The sequence below is a fragment of the Salarias fasciatus genome, chromosome 19, assembly GCF_902148845.1.
Source record: "Salarias fasciatus chromosome 19, fSalaFa1.1, whole genome shotgun sequence".
NCBI classification, from domain to species: Eukaryota; Metazoa; Chordata; class Actinopteri; order Blenniiformes; family Blenniidae; genus Salarias; species Salarias fasciatus.
The window spans coordinates 25,098,793-25,114,076 of NC_043763.1; the positions used below are offsets into that span (position 1 = coordinate 25,098,793).

Below are 15,284 nucleotides of genomic sequence, written 5' to 3' on the forward strand. Positions count from 1 at the left end.
CGCTGCAGACGCTCAGGCTTCTCCCCGTTCAGTGAATACTTTAATTTACACCCTCCGTCACGCTCAGGAGTTCATATTTCTGGAGGCAAAAGAGTTTGGTGGATAGTGTGAGTTGTGTGTGTGTGTGTGTGAGTGTGTGTGTGTGTCAGTAAAACACCAGGAGCTGAACATCAGATCCAATCATAATACCACTCTTCTTTTTCAGAGCTATTTCCAGGAAAAGTAAGTCTCAAAAGTCTGAACCAAAACCAGCGTTGTGCCAAACTTCAGATTTGTTCTGTGAGTCATGAAATGTGCTTTTAATTTGAAGGATCTCCGCTCTCGGTGACAGACACGCTGCTGACAGCGGACGCTGCCAGGACATGTTTACCGGAAAGGCTTCCTGACGGCAGAGTGTGTCTTCTCAGAGAGAGACGGAGCCGCCGGGTCCCGGTGGGAGGCGTTCCCCCCGAGGGGCCGCCGCTCCGCCGAGGACGCAACCGAGGACTCAACGCCATCAAACCGGCAAAACGAGCGCCGCACCACAAACAAACACGCTCCGTTTCACTTTCCTGGGTGGAAACGCTGATAAAAGGGAGGGAAATGAACAAACGGCAGGCTGCTGCTGGGAAATCCTGCAGAAGAAAAATGATGGAAGGAAAATAAACTGAGGATAAAACAACACTCAGGGTGAGAAGAGCAGGTTGAAAAACACAAATTTTACCCTCCTTATTATTAAATATGGTAAATTTCACTTTGATTTATGAATATTTTTAGATGTATGTGTTTAAAAAATGTGGAAAAAAAGATTATTGTCATATTTCACACATTTTTTTCTTTTGAACCTGTCCTGTCCAGCAGGGAAGCAGCAGAACGGAGGTTCTGGCTGTTCTGCTCCCGACAGATTTGCTCTTCCAAGAGGAGCTCATAAGTATCAAGCTCCTCTTGTTGACGTGCTTTCTTCATTTATTCTATTTATTTTTAGCACTGATACATTACATTGTTGGACCTGACCGGGGGACAGAAAGACAGGAAGAAAGACAGAGGGAGAGGGAAACAAGTGAACAAAGCAAAAAAAAAAAAAAAAGAAAGTGAGAGTGAAGAGAAGGAAGAGAGCAAAGACACGACGGTCTTCAATTAATGTCGACTCTCCAGACCATCGGCTACTGCACCTGCATAAAGATATGACAGAGGGTAGCTACGGACTTTTGTTGGAGAAGATAACTGGTAGTAACCTGGGATGTGCAAACTGAGGATCCAGGTGTCAAATTACATAAGAGCATCAGGAGGGATAATCCAGATAACTATTAGTCTAATTACCCACAAGGCAACAAGGTGGCTGAGTCCACATGCAGAACATGAAGAGTGATTAAAGATCAATGTGATCATGCAAATGTGAGCGTGATCATGCAAATATGACCTCTGACCCCTGAGAAGAGCAGAAGCAGGCCAGAGGGGCCCTCAAGGCCCCGACAACCGGCCACCATCCCAGAGCCCAGATCTGAACTTTGAATGATGAGAGAAACGTGTGGTCATAATGTTCTGGTCCATCCCCGTGACGCCGTGAATTCATCAACCATTGAATAATAATAAAAAACAAAAAAAAACATGCTCACTCTTAAATATCAGCTTTTTTCAGGGAAAAAAATGACATTTTGGCAAAGAAGTCATTGTTTTCTCAATAATTTTTATTTCTAAAATGGTGAAAAAGTCTTTAACAGTGTACACCTGCAATAAGATTTCATAGAAATTAGAAATTTTCATGAAAAGTCACAATTTCTATCGGAGAAAGACGAATCTTTGTGACATTTACCTTTAGTTTTGGCGATCAGCGCTAACGTTAGCGAGCTGCTCTGATTAACTTCCACTGGAAAATTTAAAAAAAAAAAAAAAAAAAAAACAAAATCCTGTGAAATCCCAGCAGCGTCGGTACATCTGCTGCCAGAGAAGAAGACACGTGTTGAAAGAAGGCGATGGAAGAGACAGAAGGCCGGCGAGCAGCAGGACGCTGGCGGAGGAGAGAACCACGCCTTCTCCACCTCCTTCTGGCTCTTTTAATGACGACGACAGTGAAAAGCAGACAGCGGTGAATAAAAATGCTCTCACCATAGGGAAAGCTTTTACCCAGCATGGAGGAATAAATAAAACAAAGCGGCCTCCGTCCGTCCAGCCTTCACACAAGTGCCAGAAAAAAAACAACTAAACAATCAGGCTAATCGTTATTTCCCCTGCTTCTACTGAAAACTACGTTTCTAATTGCTTTTTCTTTTACATTCAAATGATCCGATCGCCTTTATATTTGATTTTTTTTTTTTTTTTTTCAGGCACTTTTACAGTTTTGGGAAAAATTCGTACCGAAAGCAGAAACTTTGTGGCCGTTTGGAGCGACTTCCAGAGAAAACTGCGGCGTTTCCAGAAGGAAAACGGGAAAACGATGCGTTTTCACTGGAAGCGTCGCGGCGTAAACGGGGCCTCACAGTTCTGAGGAGGAGCATTAGTTGGTTTTTTTTCTGTGAAAACAGACTTAATCTGATACGACTGATCAAATTCACCAGTGTGGGAACAGCGAATCACCGGATTTCCACATGTTGAGTACTTTGAGTACCGAGGGGATTTCAGTCGATAACCAGACGGTTAAATGCTTGATGCTTCCTTTTGGGGGTCAGCTGGAGACAGGACTGCATATATAAACATGTGGATCAATCCAATGATCCTCCCCTGCACAGGCAACATTCCTCAGTGCAGCATTTGGTTCAGAGACGTGACGAGAACTCGGTGAAATAGACTTTTAAGACTAATTTGGCACTTTTCTCAACACAAAGAAACACTCCGAGAAGGCTCGGCGCAGACTTCAGAGCCTCCTCAGACACACTCACACGTCTCGACGGTATATATAGCTTTGTCTTTTTGGCAGCGCGGCGTGAAGCCGCTCAGCCCGCCTTCATTTCAGTATTAATACTAATAGAGCAGCGATAACATCTGGAGCGTCCGGGCAGGACGGCGTTTCTGCCGCCGTTTCCGTCCACGTGACGGTGAACACAAGCGCTCTGTGCTCGCGTCTGGTCGTCGCGTCGACCCTGTGACCTTTAGGAGTTAAGAGGACGAAGCCTTCAGAAGCGCGGGAAGACAAACGCTCGCTGTCCGGGCCGCCGCCGCGTTGAGCCGTGGCTTCAGACCTGCAGGTGCATGCTGGGAATTCGAAAACCCTATTTTGGATGACTCAAAGGTTTTGTTCAATAATGAATTTGGCAGCTGGACTCTAATTCCCAGCATGCACTGCAGCAGAGAAACGCTCAATCAGTTTGATCTTGCATTTCAAGCCAAAGCATGCTGGGAACTGTAATTCACCAATTCTCTTCTTCCTAAAATCCTAATTCGAATGTTGGCGTTGTTTGACTTTTCAGAATTTTTTTTCACTGCTAATTTTCTAAGGTAAATTTAACTGAAAAATCTGTGTTTAATCCTGAATCTCGGCGCGACCTCTGCAGAGGTCACCGGACAGAACGACGGTTCGACCGGTGGAGCCTCCTCAACGCCGGCTTCCTTCTGAAGGCTTCCTATGGTTCGCGGCTCGTCGTCGCTGGTGCTTTAAGTACTTCAGTCGCACTGAAAAGGTCTCAAGCGCTGCTATTTCTTGCCCAGCAAGAGTTAATCGTTGCTTTGATATTGCAAACCGTTCACGCCGAACGTCGAACGTCTCCGAAAAAAAGAAAATAAAAGTTTCATCTTCCTGTCTGTCGTACATTCTTATTTCTAATAAGTGTAAACAAACAGAGTAAAAAAAAAAAAAAACATGGATCAAAAACCAGGAGTCTGAAAATAATGTTCTGATGTAAATAAGTTACAAAAAAAAAAAGAATAGAAATCTTTGCGTACAGTACTAAAATCCTAAACTAGAGCTTTCCAACTTAAGAACCACGTGTTAAGTCTATAAATATCTTTACAAATATACACGTTAATTATTCAAATAAACCTTTTCTGATTAATGTTTTACACGTCGGCGACAGTGTCTTCTAGACTGCTTCCATCCTAAAACAATATCTTAAAAAACGTAACCTTTGTGTTTTTCGTACAACACGGAGCAATATCATACATATTTATGTATTTACAATAAATCACTTTTCTAGATACAAAAAAAAACAACAAAAAAAAAAAAAACATAACCCTCCAAGCCGAAGTGTTCTTAATGGCCCTGAAACGTCGGCTCCATGATTATCGCCAAACGGCTGTTCGGGGGTGAAATGAGTGAATGAGTGAACGCTTGTGTCGTCCGCTCTGCCGAAGAACCGGACCCCGGAGCCGGTTCGTCTCTGCCGCCGTGGCGTTCTCTACGCAGGTGACAGGAGACAGACGACACGCCCATCGGAGGCCGCCGCCTCCCCGATAATCCGCCCGGAGGGGTTTAATCCCAGTAGGCACGGAATGGCTTCACCCTCAGATTGTCCGTAACAAAAGACTGGCCCGAGTACAAAAATAGATTTCACTTCTGAAAAGCAGAACAACAAGAAAAAACATGGTTCAAAAACAGATAATCCTTCAACGTTCCCGGAGTCTGCTGGAGAGGCGAGTCGAGGAGCCGTGGAAGTATTGCAGAGCGGTCCGGATGTCCCGCCCCCCCGGGCCCCCGCCCCCCCCGGGCCGGGCTCTATGTCCTGATCACGCCGTTGCCGGCGGCGCTTTGGGGAGGCAGGGCTCGTCGGGCAGCGGGTCGTGGGCGAAGACGGAGTCGTCCACGGAGGAGCAGGTGCTGCCGGAGTCCTGGCAGGTGGGGGAGTACTGCTCGAAGGGCACCGACAGGTCCAGGTACTCCTGTCGGGGATCAGACAGAAGCCGTCAGACAGGACGCTCGCCGCCGCACGGCGCCGCGTCTGAAGGTGAAACGGCGATCCCGACTCACGTCTGTGGAGGTCATGGATAAAACCCGGTCGTGGTCTTCCACCAGCTGTCTGAAGGTCGGCCGCTGCGACGGCACGGCGTGCCAGCACTCCCGCATGATCATGTACCTGCAAGTCGAGCATGAGGGTTTAGCGGCGCCGCGCCTCTTCGGCTCGCCGTCTGGCTTCGGCGTCACCTACAGCTCCAGGGTGCAGTTGGCCGGCTTGTCCATGCGGTGGCCCTCCTTCAGCAGCTTGAAGAGCTCCTCCACCGGGATCCCGGGGTACGGCGAGCCGCCCAGCGTGAAGATCTCCCACAGCAGCACCCCGTAAGACCACCTGCACACACACACACACACACACACACACACAGCAGGTGAGGTCAGACCCTCGTCCGTCCCACTGATTTTAAATCATTCTCTCATCGTCTCCGACAGACGGTCAATGTGCGCAGAAATCAGCATCTTTTCCCTCAATCTGGAGCGAAGAAAACCAATAAGACGGTTTTTCTACCTGTGACGAGACGAGCGGAGCGAGCGGAGCGATAGGTTTAGTCAGTGACTGATGAGATGAGGCAGGAGGAATTGATCAACCTGTCAGGAAAACACTCGCTAGAGGATATCGGCGTTACTCTGGACGGACCAGGGTTGAAGCCCCAGCAGCGAATAGAACACTATGAAAAATACAGTTTGCTTTTCAAAATGTCTCTTTAATCTCCCAAAACATCTCAGTTTACTTAATCAAGCTGCTAATTTTGAATTATTTGCAGCTACGGATCAATGTCAATATCCAGACCACATCCAGTGGTTCAATCATCAACGAAACAAGAGTTTTCATCAAGAGAAAACAGGTGAAACTCAACCTGACAGCCGAGACTCATCGTCACCATGACGCCACAAATCAGCTGTTTGGGGTCAGAACAGGTTCAATCTCCATTGTCCTAATGAGAGAGCAAACCACTGCACCACAGCGCCGCCTCGGCTTCTCTGGAATCTAACATTCTGTTTCTGCTTTTCACAGCCGATAATCTGTTCGCTGCGTTGATCTTAATTCATTTAAAATCTTCAAAGAAAACCTTGACTTTTATTTTTCAGAACAGAAACTCCACACTGAGATTGGAGCTGAGATCTCGGTGATGCTGCCATGAAAACTACCGGGTTGCTCTTGAACCAGCCTAAACCCCGCTGTCAGGGGTAGGGTGGGGGCCAGGGGGGCTGGAAAAACACCGACAGCATCACACCCGACATGGCTGACAAATACAGCCGGAAAGCAACGTTTGTCAAGTCAGTGACGCCGTTTCCTTCAGGGATCAACGGGAAGAAGTGTTTCAGTCAGTCTGCCTGCTGCTGCTCACGGTGGACAGCCGTTTGTTGTAGAGGTGGATTTCTGAAGTTGTCAGTTTTTTGTGAAATAGAAACATCTTCATCTTATATACCCTGCACAAAAATGAAAAAACAAACAAACAAAATTTTTACTTAAAGTCATGCCCATTTAACCGACGGAGCCCACTCAGGATGAGACTGGTCTCTGAAAGTGGAATCTGAACTAAGATGGATTTAAAGTCATTTAACATGCCATGAGCCGAGGAACGCGACATAACTGGACAAAACTGAGAACCAAATCCACACAGCTCAGCAGCTGAGGCTGGTTCTCTTTAGCTCCTCCCAACCGGATGATAACCGCTCAACCTGTGAGCAGCTCCAGCGCAGGAGGCGGCAGGCGCCAGCAGCTCTCCAGCTGCTCCTTCTGCGTGAAGAGTCAGTGTTTTACTGCAGCATCACCTGGTTTCTGGTTTCTCCACTTTCACTTGAAGAGAAATGAACTCAATCAGCAGTCCTCAAACCAGTCCAAGCAGAGCAACATAGACTCCACCTCTCATCAAGTCTACAACTGGAAATGGTGGAGTCTGCTGTGCTCCTGTTTGGTTCCAACGACTGAGAGGAGTGTTTCCATCAGTCGTGCAAACTGACCGAGACCCACGGCGACTGACTGGCTGCGTTGTGCAGACGTCCTCGACTAGTGGAGACGTCCTCGACTTGTGGAGACACCTTGACTTCAGGGTGAAACAGATCTGAAGACGTCTCCAGCATGTGGCCCTGACACTGCCTTGCTTTCTCGTGTTGGTCTTTTTCAGTGTCCTGAGTCGCGTCAACGTCTCCTTCAGTGAGGTCGACCACACGGCGATGGATTCAGTGTGTTTTAAAAAAGTTGTGTTTCCAGAGGCTTCGAGCATCGCTGTCGTGTAAACCGGCCCCAAAAACACTGAGGAGGGTTGGTGTTTTCATTTTCAGTGGCTGCCGTGTGAACGGGCCCTAAGAGAAAGCCAGGAGGAGGAGGAGGAGGAAGAGGACGAGGACGAGCAGCAGCAGGAGGATCCCTGGCAGCAGCACTGACTCAGTCATCCAGACCTGCTGAAATAACAGAACCTGATTCTGGTTCCCAGTCGGCTGGAATCACACGGCCAGCCGGTGTTGACAGTTGCTGGTGTTTGGTTTGGACCACTGTGCTCGGGGCTCGGCGTCTGATGGGGGGGGGGGGGGGGCAGTGAAGTGTCAGGGGGTGGGGGTGGGGGGCAGTGAAGGGGGGGGGGGCAGTGGGAGTGCAGTGAAGTCAGGGGGGGGGGTGAGGGGCAGTGAAGGGGGGGGGTCACATGACTGCTACTGGAAGAACGACTGCCTGGTGACTTTTGGCCTGAAGCTGTCTGGGTGGAGGGCAGGAGGTGTTTGTGTGATTCTTCTGAAATGTGATGGATGAGAAATGCCTAGTGGTGAATCCATGTCCCCCCATGTCCCCTCATGTCCCCCCGTCCCCTCCTGTCCCCCCATGTCCCCTCCTGTCCCCCATCCCCTCATGTCCCCCGGTCCCCCGGGTCCCGGGCCGGGGGGGATTTGTCCTGATAAAACAGCAGCGAGACGTCCGGGACGCGCTGCGTCTCTGATGTCGTGTTGGGAGATTAAAGAACAAACGGAGGCAGGAATGCGGAGCTCGGGATTATCCGGCCGGCGGAGACACTCGGAAAGGGAACGCCGCCGTTTCATATTCACACACGCTTGATGCTAACGGGCTCGGTCAGGATGTTTCAACACCCGGATTCCTGCCGACGCTCCACATGAGCGGACGGCCGGCATGCGAGACTCACACGTCGCTCTGGTGCGTGTAGACCCGGTCGAACAGAGCCTCCGGCGCCATCCACTTCACCGGCAGGCGGCCCTGGAAGACAAGAACCGCCGCGTCAGCAGAACCGCTCAGAACCGCTCAGAACCGCTCAGAACACAGAAACCAGGATGACTGGAAGAGACCAGAGTCTGCTGGAGGCTTCATACCGGACAACACAACTGAAACAAACACAACTGTAACAAACTGTAGCAAACACACACACTGACACACTGTAACAATCACACTGTAACACTGTAGCAAACTAACAATCACACTGTAACAGACACACTGTAACAAACTAACAACTGTAGCAAACACACTGTAACAAACACACTAACAAACTGTAACAAAACACTGTAACAAACACTAACAAACTGTAACAACAACTGTAACAAACTGTAACAAACACACTGTAAAAACACACTGTAACAAACTGTAGCAAACACACACACTGCAACAATCACACTGTAACAGACACACTGAAACAAACTAATAAACTGTAGCAAACACACAAACACTAACAATCTGTAACAAACACACTGCAACAAACACACTAACAACTGTAAAAAACACACTGTAACACTGTAGCAAATAACTAACACACTGAAACAAACTGTGAGAACCACTGTATCCTGATCCACAGACTAAACCAGTTGGTCCATCCGGGACTCAGACCGGGGTTCCTCCTTATTCTCTTGAGTACAGTGAAAAAGTCAGAATCCACCCTTTTACAGATTTATAAGTTTGAAAAACAAGCATTTCAATGCTGTTCATCTTAATGGGGTGAACTTTGGTCACTTTCAGCTTCTCCTTCTTCCTTTAACTGCTCTAAATTAAAACTGCTACAGAAGAAGTCATTTTCCTGTTAGAATCAAAATTTCCCAGGAAATTAGTCTCAACTGATAAATGAAATGAAACAGAAATGTTTGTCATTTTAACTATCAGTAGTAATATTCTTCTTTCTCCCACAGACAGATTTTATCACATAACATTACTATTTAATCGGGTTTTTAATGCAGTGACTCTAAAGTCATGAATGTAACAAAGCTGTGTAGAAATTCTCACTTCCTAAATGAGTCAATAAGTGAAAGAATATTTCAAAACCTACGTTTTTTAAGTCATCTAAAAAAACCTCATCACTAGTTATTTACATGGATTAAAATGTGTTGGAAAAGTGTAAAAAATGACCAGAAATGCTTTAAGTTTAACAAACAGGATGAATTTCTCAATTAATTTCTTCAAACACCTTAAATAAAAGTGTTTTTCTGATTCAAATCAGCACATGTTGAGAATCCTGCAGAAGGTCTGTTCTATAATGTGAAGTTGTGAGGGTGAAAAGTGGAGAAATCTGGAAGTGACCACATGGTTACTGGATGAATGAAGAGATACCAGATACTGTGGATCAGTGCAGAGAGACGAGGAGGCGAACATCTAAACATCTGGCTTAACAGACTGGATTCGAATGAAGAAAACTTCATCGATACAAATAGATAAAAGAAGTGAGAGGAAGTATGAATGCTCATTAAAGCATTCAGGCTTCCACTTTGTCATCATTTAGTTAAAATTTCCATTTCTTTTAAAACAGAAAGTGTTTTAAAGAAAAGTTTCAGTCTGCTGAATGATTTATCCTCCGTTCTGCCAGTGACATTGAAAAACACACTGAAAACGGCTCCTGGAAGCGGGAAAAGCCCGGCGGACTCACGTTGGTGGTCTTTTTGTAGTAGTCGATGTTGTGCACGTCTCTGGCCAGACCGAAGTCTGCGATCTTCATCACGTTGTCCTCCGTCACCAGGACGTTCCGGGCCGCCAGGTCTCTGTGGATGCACTGAGAGGACGAGGAACACACACACACATTAAACACACACTCGAGGCAGCCAGCAGCATCCACACACACACACACACACACACACACACACAGAAACCCCGGGACAACTGCCTCAAACTTCGACTCCTTTTCCCTCCTTAAAACTTCACCGGTCGCCTCATTAATCCCAATAATCCCTCTGACCTCTGTCTTCACAGCTCTCAGAAAACTCCTCGTTCCCTGTAATCTGAATGTTTTCACAGAGTTTTTGGTGACTTTTTGACTCCGTTTGTTCATAGAGGGACTTGATATGCAATAAAACGATCCAGAAAATAAAAAAAAAAAATAAGAAAAGATGTTACTTCTATATCTGGCTGAAGAATTGTGAGTCAACTTTAAAACTCCTAACATTTTTAATTAAAACAACCCAAAATTAACCTGAAGTCTCTTTCCATTGGCTTCTTCACAGAAAACGTTTTTGTTTGTATTTTCACTTCATCGTAAAACAAGAAACTCCATTAATCTACATTTCAATAATCAGGGAAGAGTTTGTTGGTCTCAGTTTATCAAAACAACTGAACTCTGATCCATTAATGCCCCCAACAAAAGATCACTGTAGGATCGATAAACAAAATAAATTAAAATCAGATTTAATAAACTCTCGATTTTAACCCCAAAAAAATCATCACATTTGAGCAAAGCTTTTGAAATTTAGTAATAAACTAATTCTCAAGGTTATTGGAACTGATTTTAATGACATGTAAAAAAAAGTGTTATCAATTTAAAATCAATAATATTGACTTAGAGACAATAAAAAATTAACAACTAATTTGAATCCAAAGACTAATGAACTATCAAACTAATAAATAAAGTGAAATTGATTAAAATCACTGGTCGATAATCCCTTCAGCTGACCTCTCATTCCATTTAAAATCTACATTAAATCATCACGTAATTTAAATTGAAAGCATATTATATAAATCAACATGAATCATTTCAGTAATAGTTGAACTGACTGTAGGAAGAGTTCTCTGGCCTTGGTTTAATTAAACATCATAAATAAAAGCAGATTAAAAAAGGAGCTGATTGACTCCTGGGTGTGATCACGACCAGTAGAACGGTCAGAACCGTCACGTCTTCCTCTGTCTCTCCTGTCAGTTGACCCGCTGAGGCTGAGGGGCTCGAACCTTCTGCGAGGCCAGGTACTCCATGCCCCGGGCCACCTGGTAGGCGCAGGACACCAGGTCCTTGAAGGTCAGCTGCTCGTCGGGGATCTTGCAGGTGTCGAAGGAGTAGTCCATCCCCGGCGGGCGGCGGCGCGGAGGTACTCCCTCAGGTTGCCTTTGGAGGCGTACTCCACCAGCACGTAGAGGGGACCTGGGACAGACAGAGGCGGTGAGTCCAGGTCTGGGTCTGGGTCCGGGTCCGGGCTCGCCCTCGGCCTCCGGCGCTCACCGTCCTGCGTGCACGCTCCCAGCAGGTTGATGATGTTTTTGTGCTTCCCGATCATCTTCATCCTCCATCTCCGACCAGGTCCGACAGATCCTTATCGGTGGCGTCATCTGGAAGGAAAGGAAAGACTGTGAGCGAGCCCCACACCCCCCTCTGCTGGGTCGGTCCCGGTCCAGGTCCAGGTCTCGGCCCCACCAACCTTTCAGCATCTTCACAGCCACGGTGAGCGGCTTGTTGGGCTTCTCCTTGTCGATGCCGACGGCCTCGGCCATCACCACCTGCCCGAAGCAGCCTTCGCCCAGCGGTTTGCCCAGAGTCAGCCTGGAGACACAAAGCCGTCCCGACGGACCAATCAACTACTGGCGCTAACACTGGAGATGCTAACAAAGCTAATGACCATCAGTGAAGCTAATGAGCTAAACATGTTTTCACAGCCTGACGATGCCGAACAGGATCTGTTATCTGAGATCTGCCGCCGTTCCACTCCTTCTCCCCACCTCGTCCTGGGGAACTCCCACTTGGGGTCGGAGGGCAGCTCCAGCTCCGAGACGTTGGCCAGCATGGGCCCGTCGCTGGACGAGAGGCGGGCGATCCGGACCAGCGGCGTGTTGGAGTTCATGGAGGAGTTGGAATCCAAGGACACCTGCTTGGGTGCAAAGAACAAACTGTTATCGTCTCTGAAAGGGTCCAACGACCAGGGCAGCAGAAAAACACAGACGGAAATGTCAGAATTAAACTATCGAATGTCAACATTTGGTACTACTATTTTTTTGTACATTTTACCATTTTTTGGGCATTTTTTCCTCTGTTGAATTAAATCCAGCAGTCATGGAGGATTTTCTGCTTTGCTGTAGCAGCGTTCTGTTGTCAAGCAGTGACATCTAGTGGTCAGTGACGGTATGTACCGATATGTTTTGATATGTAAAGTTGCCTCTGAATAATTTGGAAAAAAACAGAAAATGGAACTTCTCGTCTGGAAGCAATGTTTTAGCTCTCTGAAGGCAGGAATGTAGTTACAACCAAGTTTAACTTGACATATATTCATCAAAGAAATTATGTTGAAATCGACTCACTGACGAGAGTCAGAGGATGAAACTGTAAACACGTAGAAACAAATATACACAACTAGAATCCAGTTTTCAGGGAGTAAATCGAACATCTTGAGAGAAATAACAGGGTTCAAAATGAGATTTGAGGGAAAAAAAAAATGGCCGCCTTGCGCCACCAGCGGTGACTTTTCCGTCCGGCGGAGGAAACGGGAGCTAACAAAGACGAATGGGCGGCGAGGAGGCCGAGCGGAGACGGACGTCTGCATCCATCAACAGCCTCCATTTCCAGAACGGCCGTCCTGCCGCCGCAGGCGCCATTCCTGCCACCATTCATCTGACTGCTGGGGGACGGTGGGGACCCGGGCCGATAGGACTGCTTGTGTCTGTCAGCTCCGGCCCTTCAGGTCCTGAATCAAACAGCTTCACTTACCAGAACCCTCCACTGCAGGAAAATGAGAAAAATGCCGTGAAGCTCAAAAAAGAAAGAAAGAAAGAAGGAAGAAAAAAAAAAAGGCCCGAGCGCAATTTCAGAGGCATGAAAAGTAATATCTGATAGAACATGCCAGGAGGTTTACAGGAGATTTACTCAGAGTTATGAAAAAGAAAGGAGAGAACCGGGAGATTAGCTTTACAAAAACGAAGCAAAGATTACAGAAGAATGCAATAAGAGGTCTGCTGCTCCGTACAGAGCCGCTGCAGCACAGAGGCAACAATTAGAGGAGCTGCTCTCAATATAACCTCGCTCCGCCTCTTTATATAACCGGAGAAATGCGTGTTTTCAGAGCTTTTCACGGCTGCAGCGGCTCTCCACAGAACCGCCCGCTCCACTTCCAGGAAGCCAAGAACTCCTTCAGCAGCACCCTTCAATTATGAGGCTGGAACGAGCAGAGCGGCCACACGGCGGGAGTCCGGCAGGGCGGGGTCCAACGCGGTGTCCAACCCGTGGCCCGCGGACCCGCCGGAGGGACGGATGAGTAACAGAGGGGGGCTGCAGCTGCTCCGATCGAGCGTCTCTCCAAACGGAGGAGAAAGTGTCCGTTACAGCCGGAGTGAAATCTAAAACGAACACTGACAGTGGCAGGAGGGCATAATATCCCCGAGCTGAATCCGCTCCAAGATAAATGTGAACACATGTCAGGGGGTGATGCCTTCCAGCGTCCGCAGAGCGTCACAGAACAGCGGGACGGGGGGAAGGCGCACCAGAACCTGACTATTTATTTATTTATGCTGGGGCCGGGGTGAGGAGAACTCTGCCAAGGTTATATAAGCTGAGGAGACGGATCGCTAATAACACGGCGAGCGGCGAGGAGAACGGCGAGAACGTTCTCCTGCGGCAGGGTTCTGCAACCTTTATGACCAAAAGAGCCATTTTAGTGACTTTCAGCCAAGTCCAGTTGTTCTGGTGCCATAAAGAACATTTAACCTTTAAATTGAGGCAAAAGCAGCTCAGGAAGCATCATATATAGTTTGATTCACATGAAAATAAAATAATTATGTATTTATGATTAGTTAGGGTTCAAAGTAGTGAACATTTTATTAAATTTTATTTTTATACTTGATTTTAACAGTTTTACTCCTATTTTCAAGTATTTTTCGTTGACAATTTCAAAACTTTATCAGTTTAAACCATTTTAGATCCTTTCAAGCAGTTTTACAGGCTTTTTTCCAAACATATTTATTTTTCCTAATTTTACTTGAACCTTTATTTGAATCCCTTTTGAACTGAGAGTGATGAATCATTCTGCACAGGACTGTGGTGTGTAGCTATAATAAAACAAGTTTAAGTCCATTCACGTTTCATGCTGTGAAAGCTTCGTGGAGCCGCTTCAGAGGGACTGAAGAGCCACATGTGGCTCCAGAGCCGCAGGTTGAACACCCCTGTCCTACGGTCTCATTTAAAGATTCATTCATTCATCAAACAGAAATGCAGATACGGGAGTCAAAAGACTTTAAAACCGAGTGAAATGCAGGTTTTAACTGAACGGAATCAGCGGATTCCACCGGACTGGACGCAGACGGAGAGAGAGAGGGGAAAGGCTTGTCCGAATCTTGTATCTACTTTCTGTTACCTGTCTCTTGAGGGGGAACTTGTACAGTTTCTGGACGGGCGGCGTGGGCAGGGTCTTCTGCGTGGTCATCCTCATGCGGCAGAGGACGACGATGACCACGGCCAGGATGAAGAGCACGCAGCCCGTCACGTAGATCAGGATGTCGGCGTAGTAGTCCTCCTTCTCCGGGCTCACTGTTTGGGAAAAGTGGAGAAAATACTTAAAATTCACGTCTTTTGGGGCGGCTTTGCACGTCGACCTGTAGTTTTGCTCAGCAGCAGATGATCTGAAGGGTGTTCTCCTTCAGGGTGGAGGCAGCTCAGGCAATCAGCTTGTAGTTTGTTTTTTGTTTCTTCGTGCTGCAGCAGGTAATTGCACCTGCGATTCGCTTCTCCTCCCCGGGGAGGCGATTATTGTCTCGAAACGCGAACACAGAAAACGACTCGACACTGCCTGGAGACATTTAATCAGATGATCTGCTCTGATTAAAAAAACCTCTTTCGGTGTAGGATGGGCATCAGCGCACACACACACAACACACACACACACACACACACACACACACACACACACACACACACACACACACACTGCATACTTCCACTCTGTTAACGACTCTCTAACCTAATTAGGCTGCAGGATGTGCTGCTGAGCAAAACATGAACAAGTTGAGTTAAAATCAAGAGGAAGTGAGATATAAGAAGTGATGGAGGAGCGAGTGAGGAGGCCCGGCGGCGGCGGCGGCGGCGGCGGCGGGCGGATGTACCTGGAAGCACCGTCAGCCAAGCAGAGTGGTAAGCATAGCCGATAGAGTTCCCCGCCAGGCAAGTGTACTCGCCCGCATCCTCAAAAGACACATTGGTCAACAAGAGGACCTCCAGCTCCTTATCTGTGGTGTTAATACCAGCAGTCTGTGGAGAGG

General features: G+C 47.2%; 1 protein-coding gene across 1 annotated transcript in view; it reads right to left on the reverse strand.

Moving 5' to 3' along the window:
• Positions 1–2,235: 2,235 nt before the first annotated feature.
• The window catches only part of fgfr3 (fibroblast growth factor receptor 3), a 74,892-nt gene continuing 61,843 nt past the window's right edge, over positions 2,236–15,284 (reverse strand). Inside the window, 13 exon segments of the mRNA XM_030116672.1 lie at positions 2,236–4,788; positions 4,877–4,982; positions 5,055–5,192; positions 7,993–8,063; positions 9,712–9,834; positions 11,001–11,131; positions 11,134–11,190; positions 11,269–11,334; positions 11,337–11,375; positions 11,465–11,586; positions 11,763–11,908; positions 14,384–14,556; positions 15,129–15,273. Coding sequence (XP_029972532.1) covers positions 4,636–4,788; positions 4,877–4,982; positions 5,055–5,192; positions 7,993–8,063; positions 9,712–9,834; positions 11,001–11,131; positions 11,134–11,190; positions 11,269–11,334; positions 11,337–11,375; positions 11,465–11,586; positions 11,763–11,908; positions 14,384–14,556; positions 15,129–15,273 — 1,470 coding nt within the window. The 3' untranslated portion in view covers positions 2,236–4,635.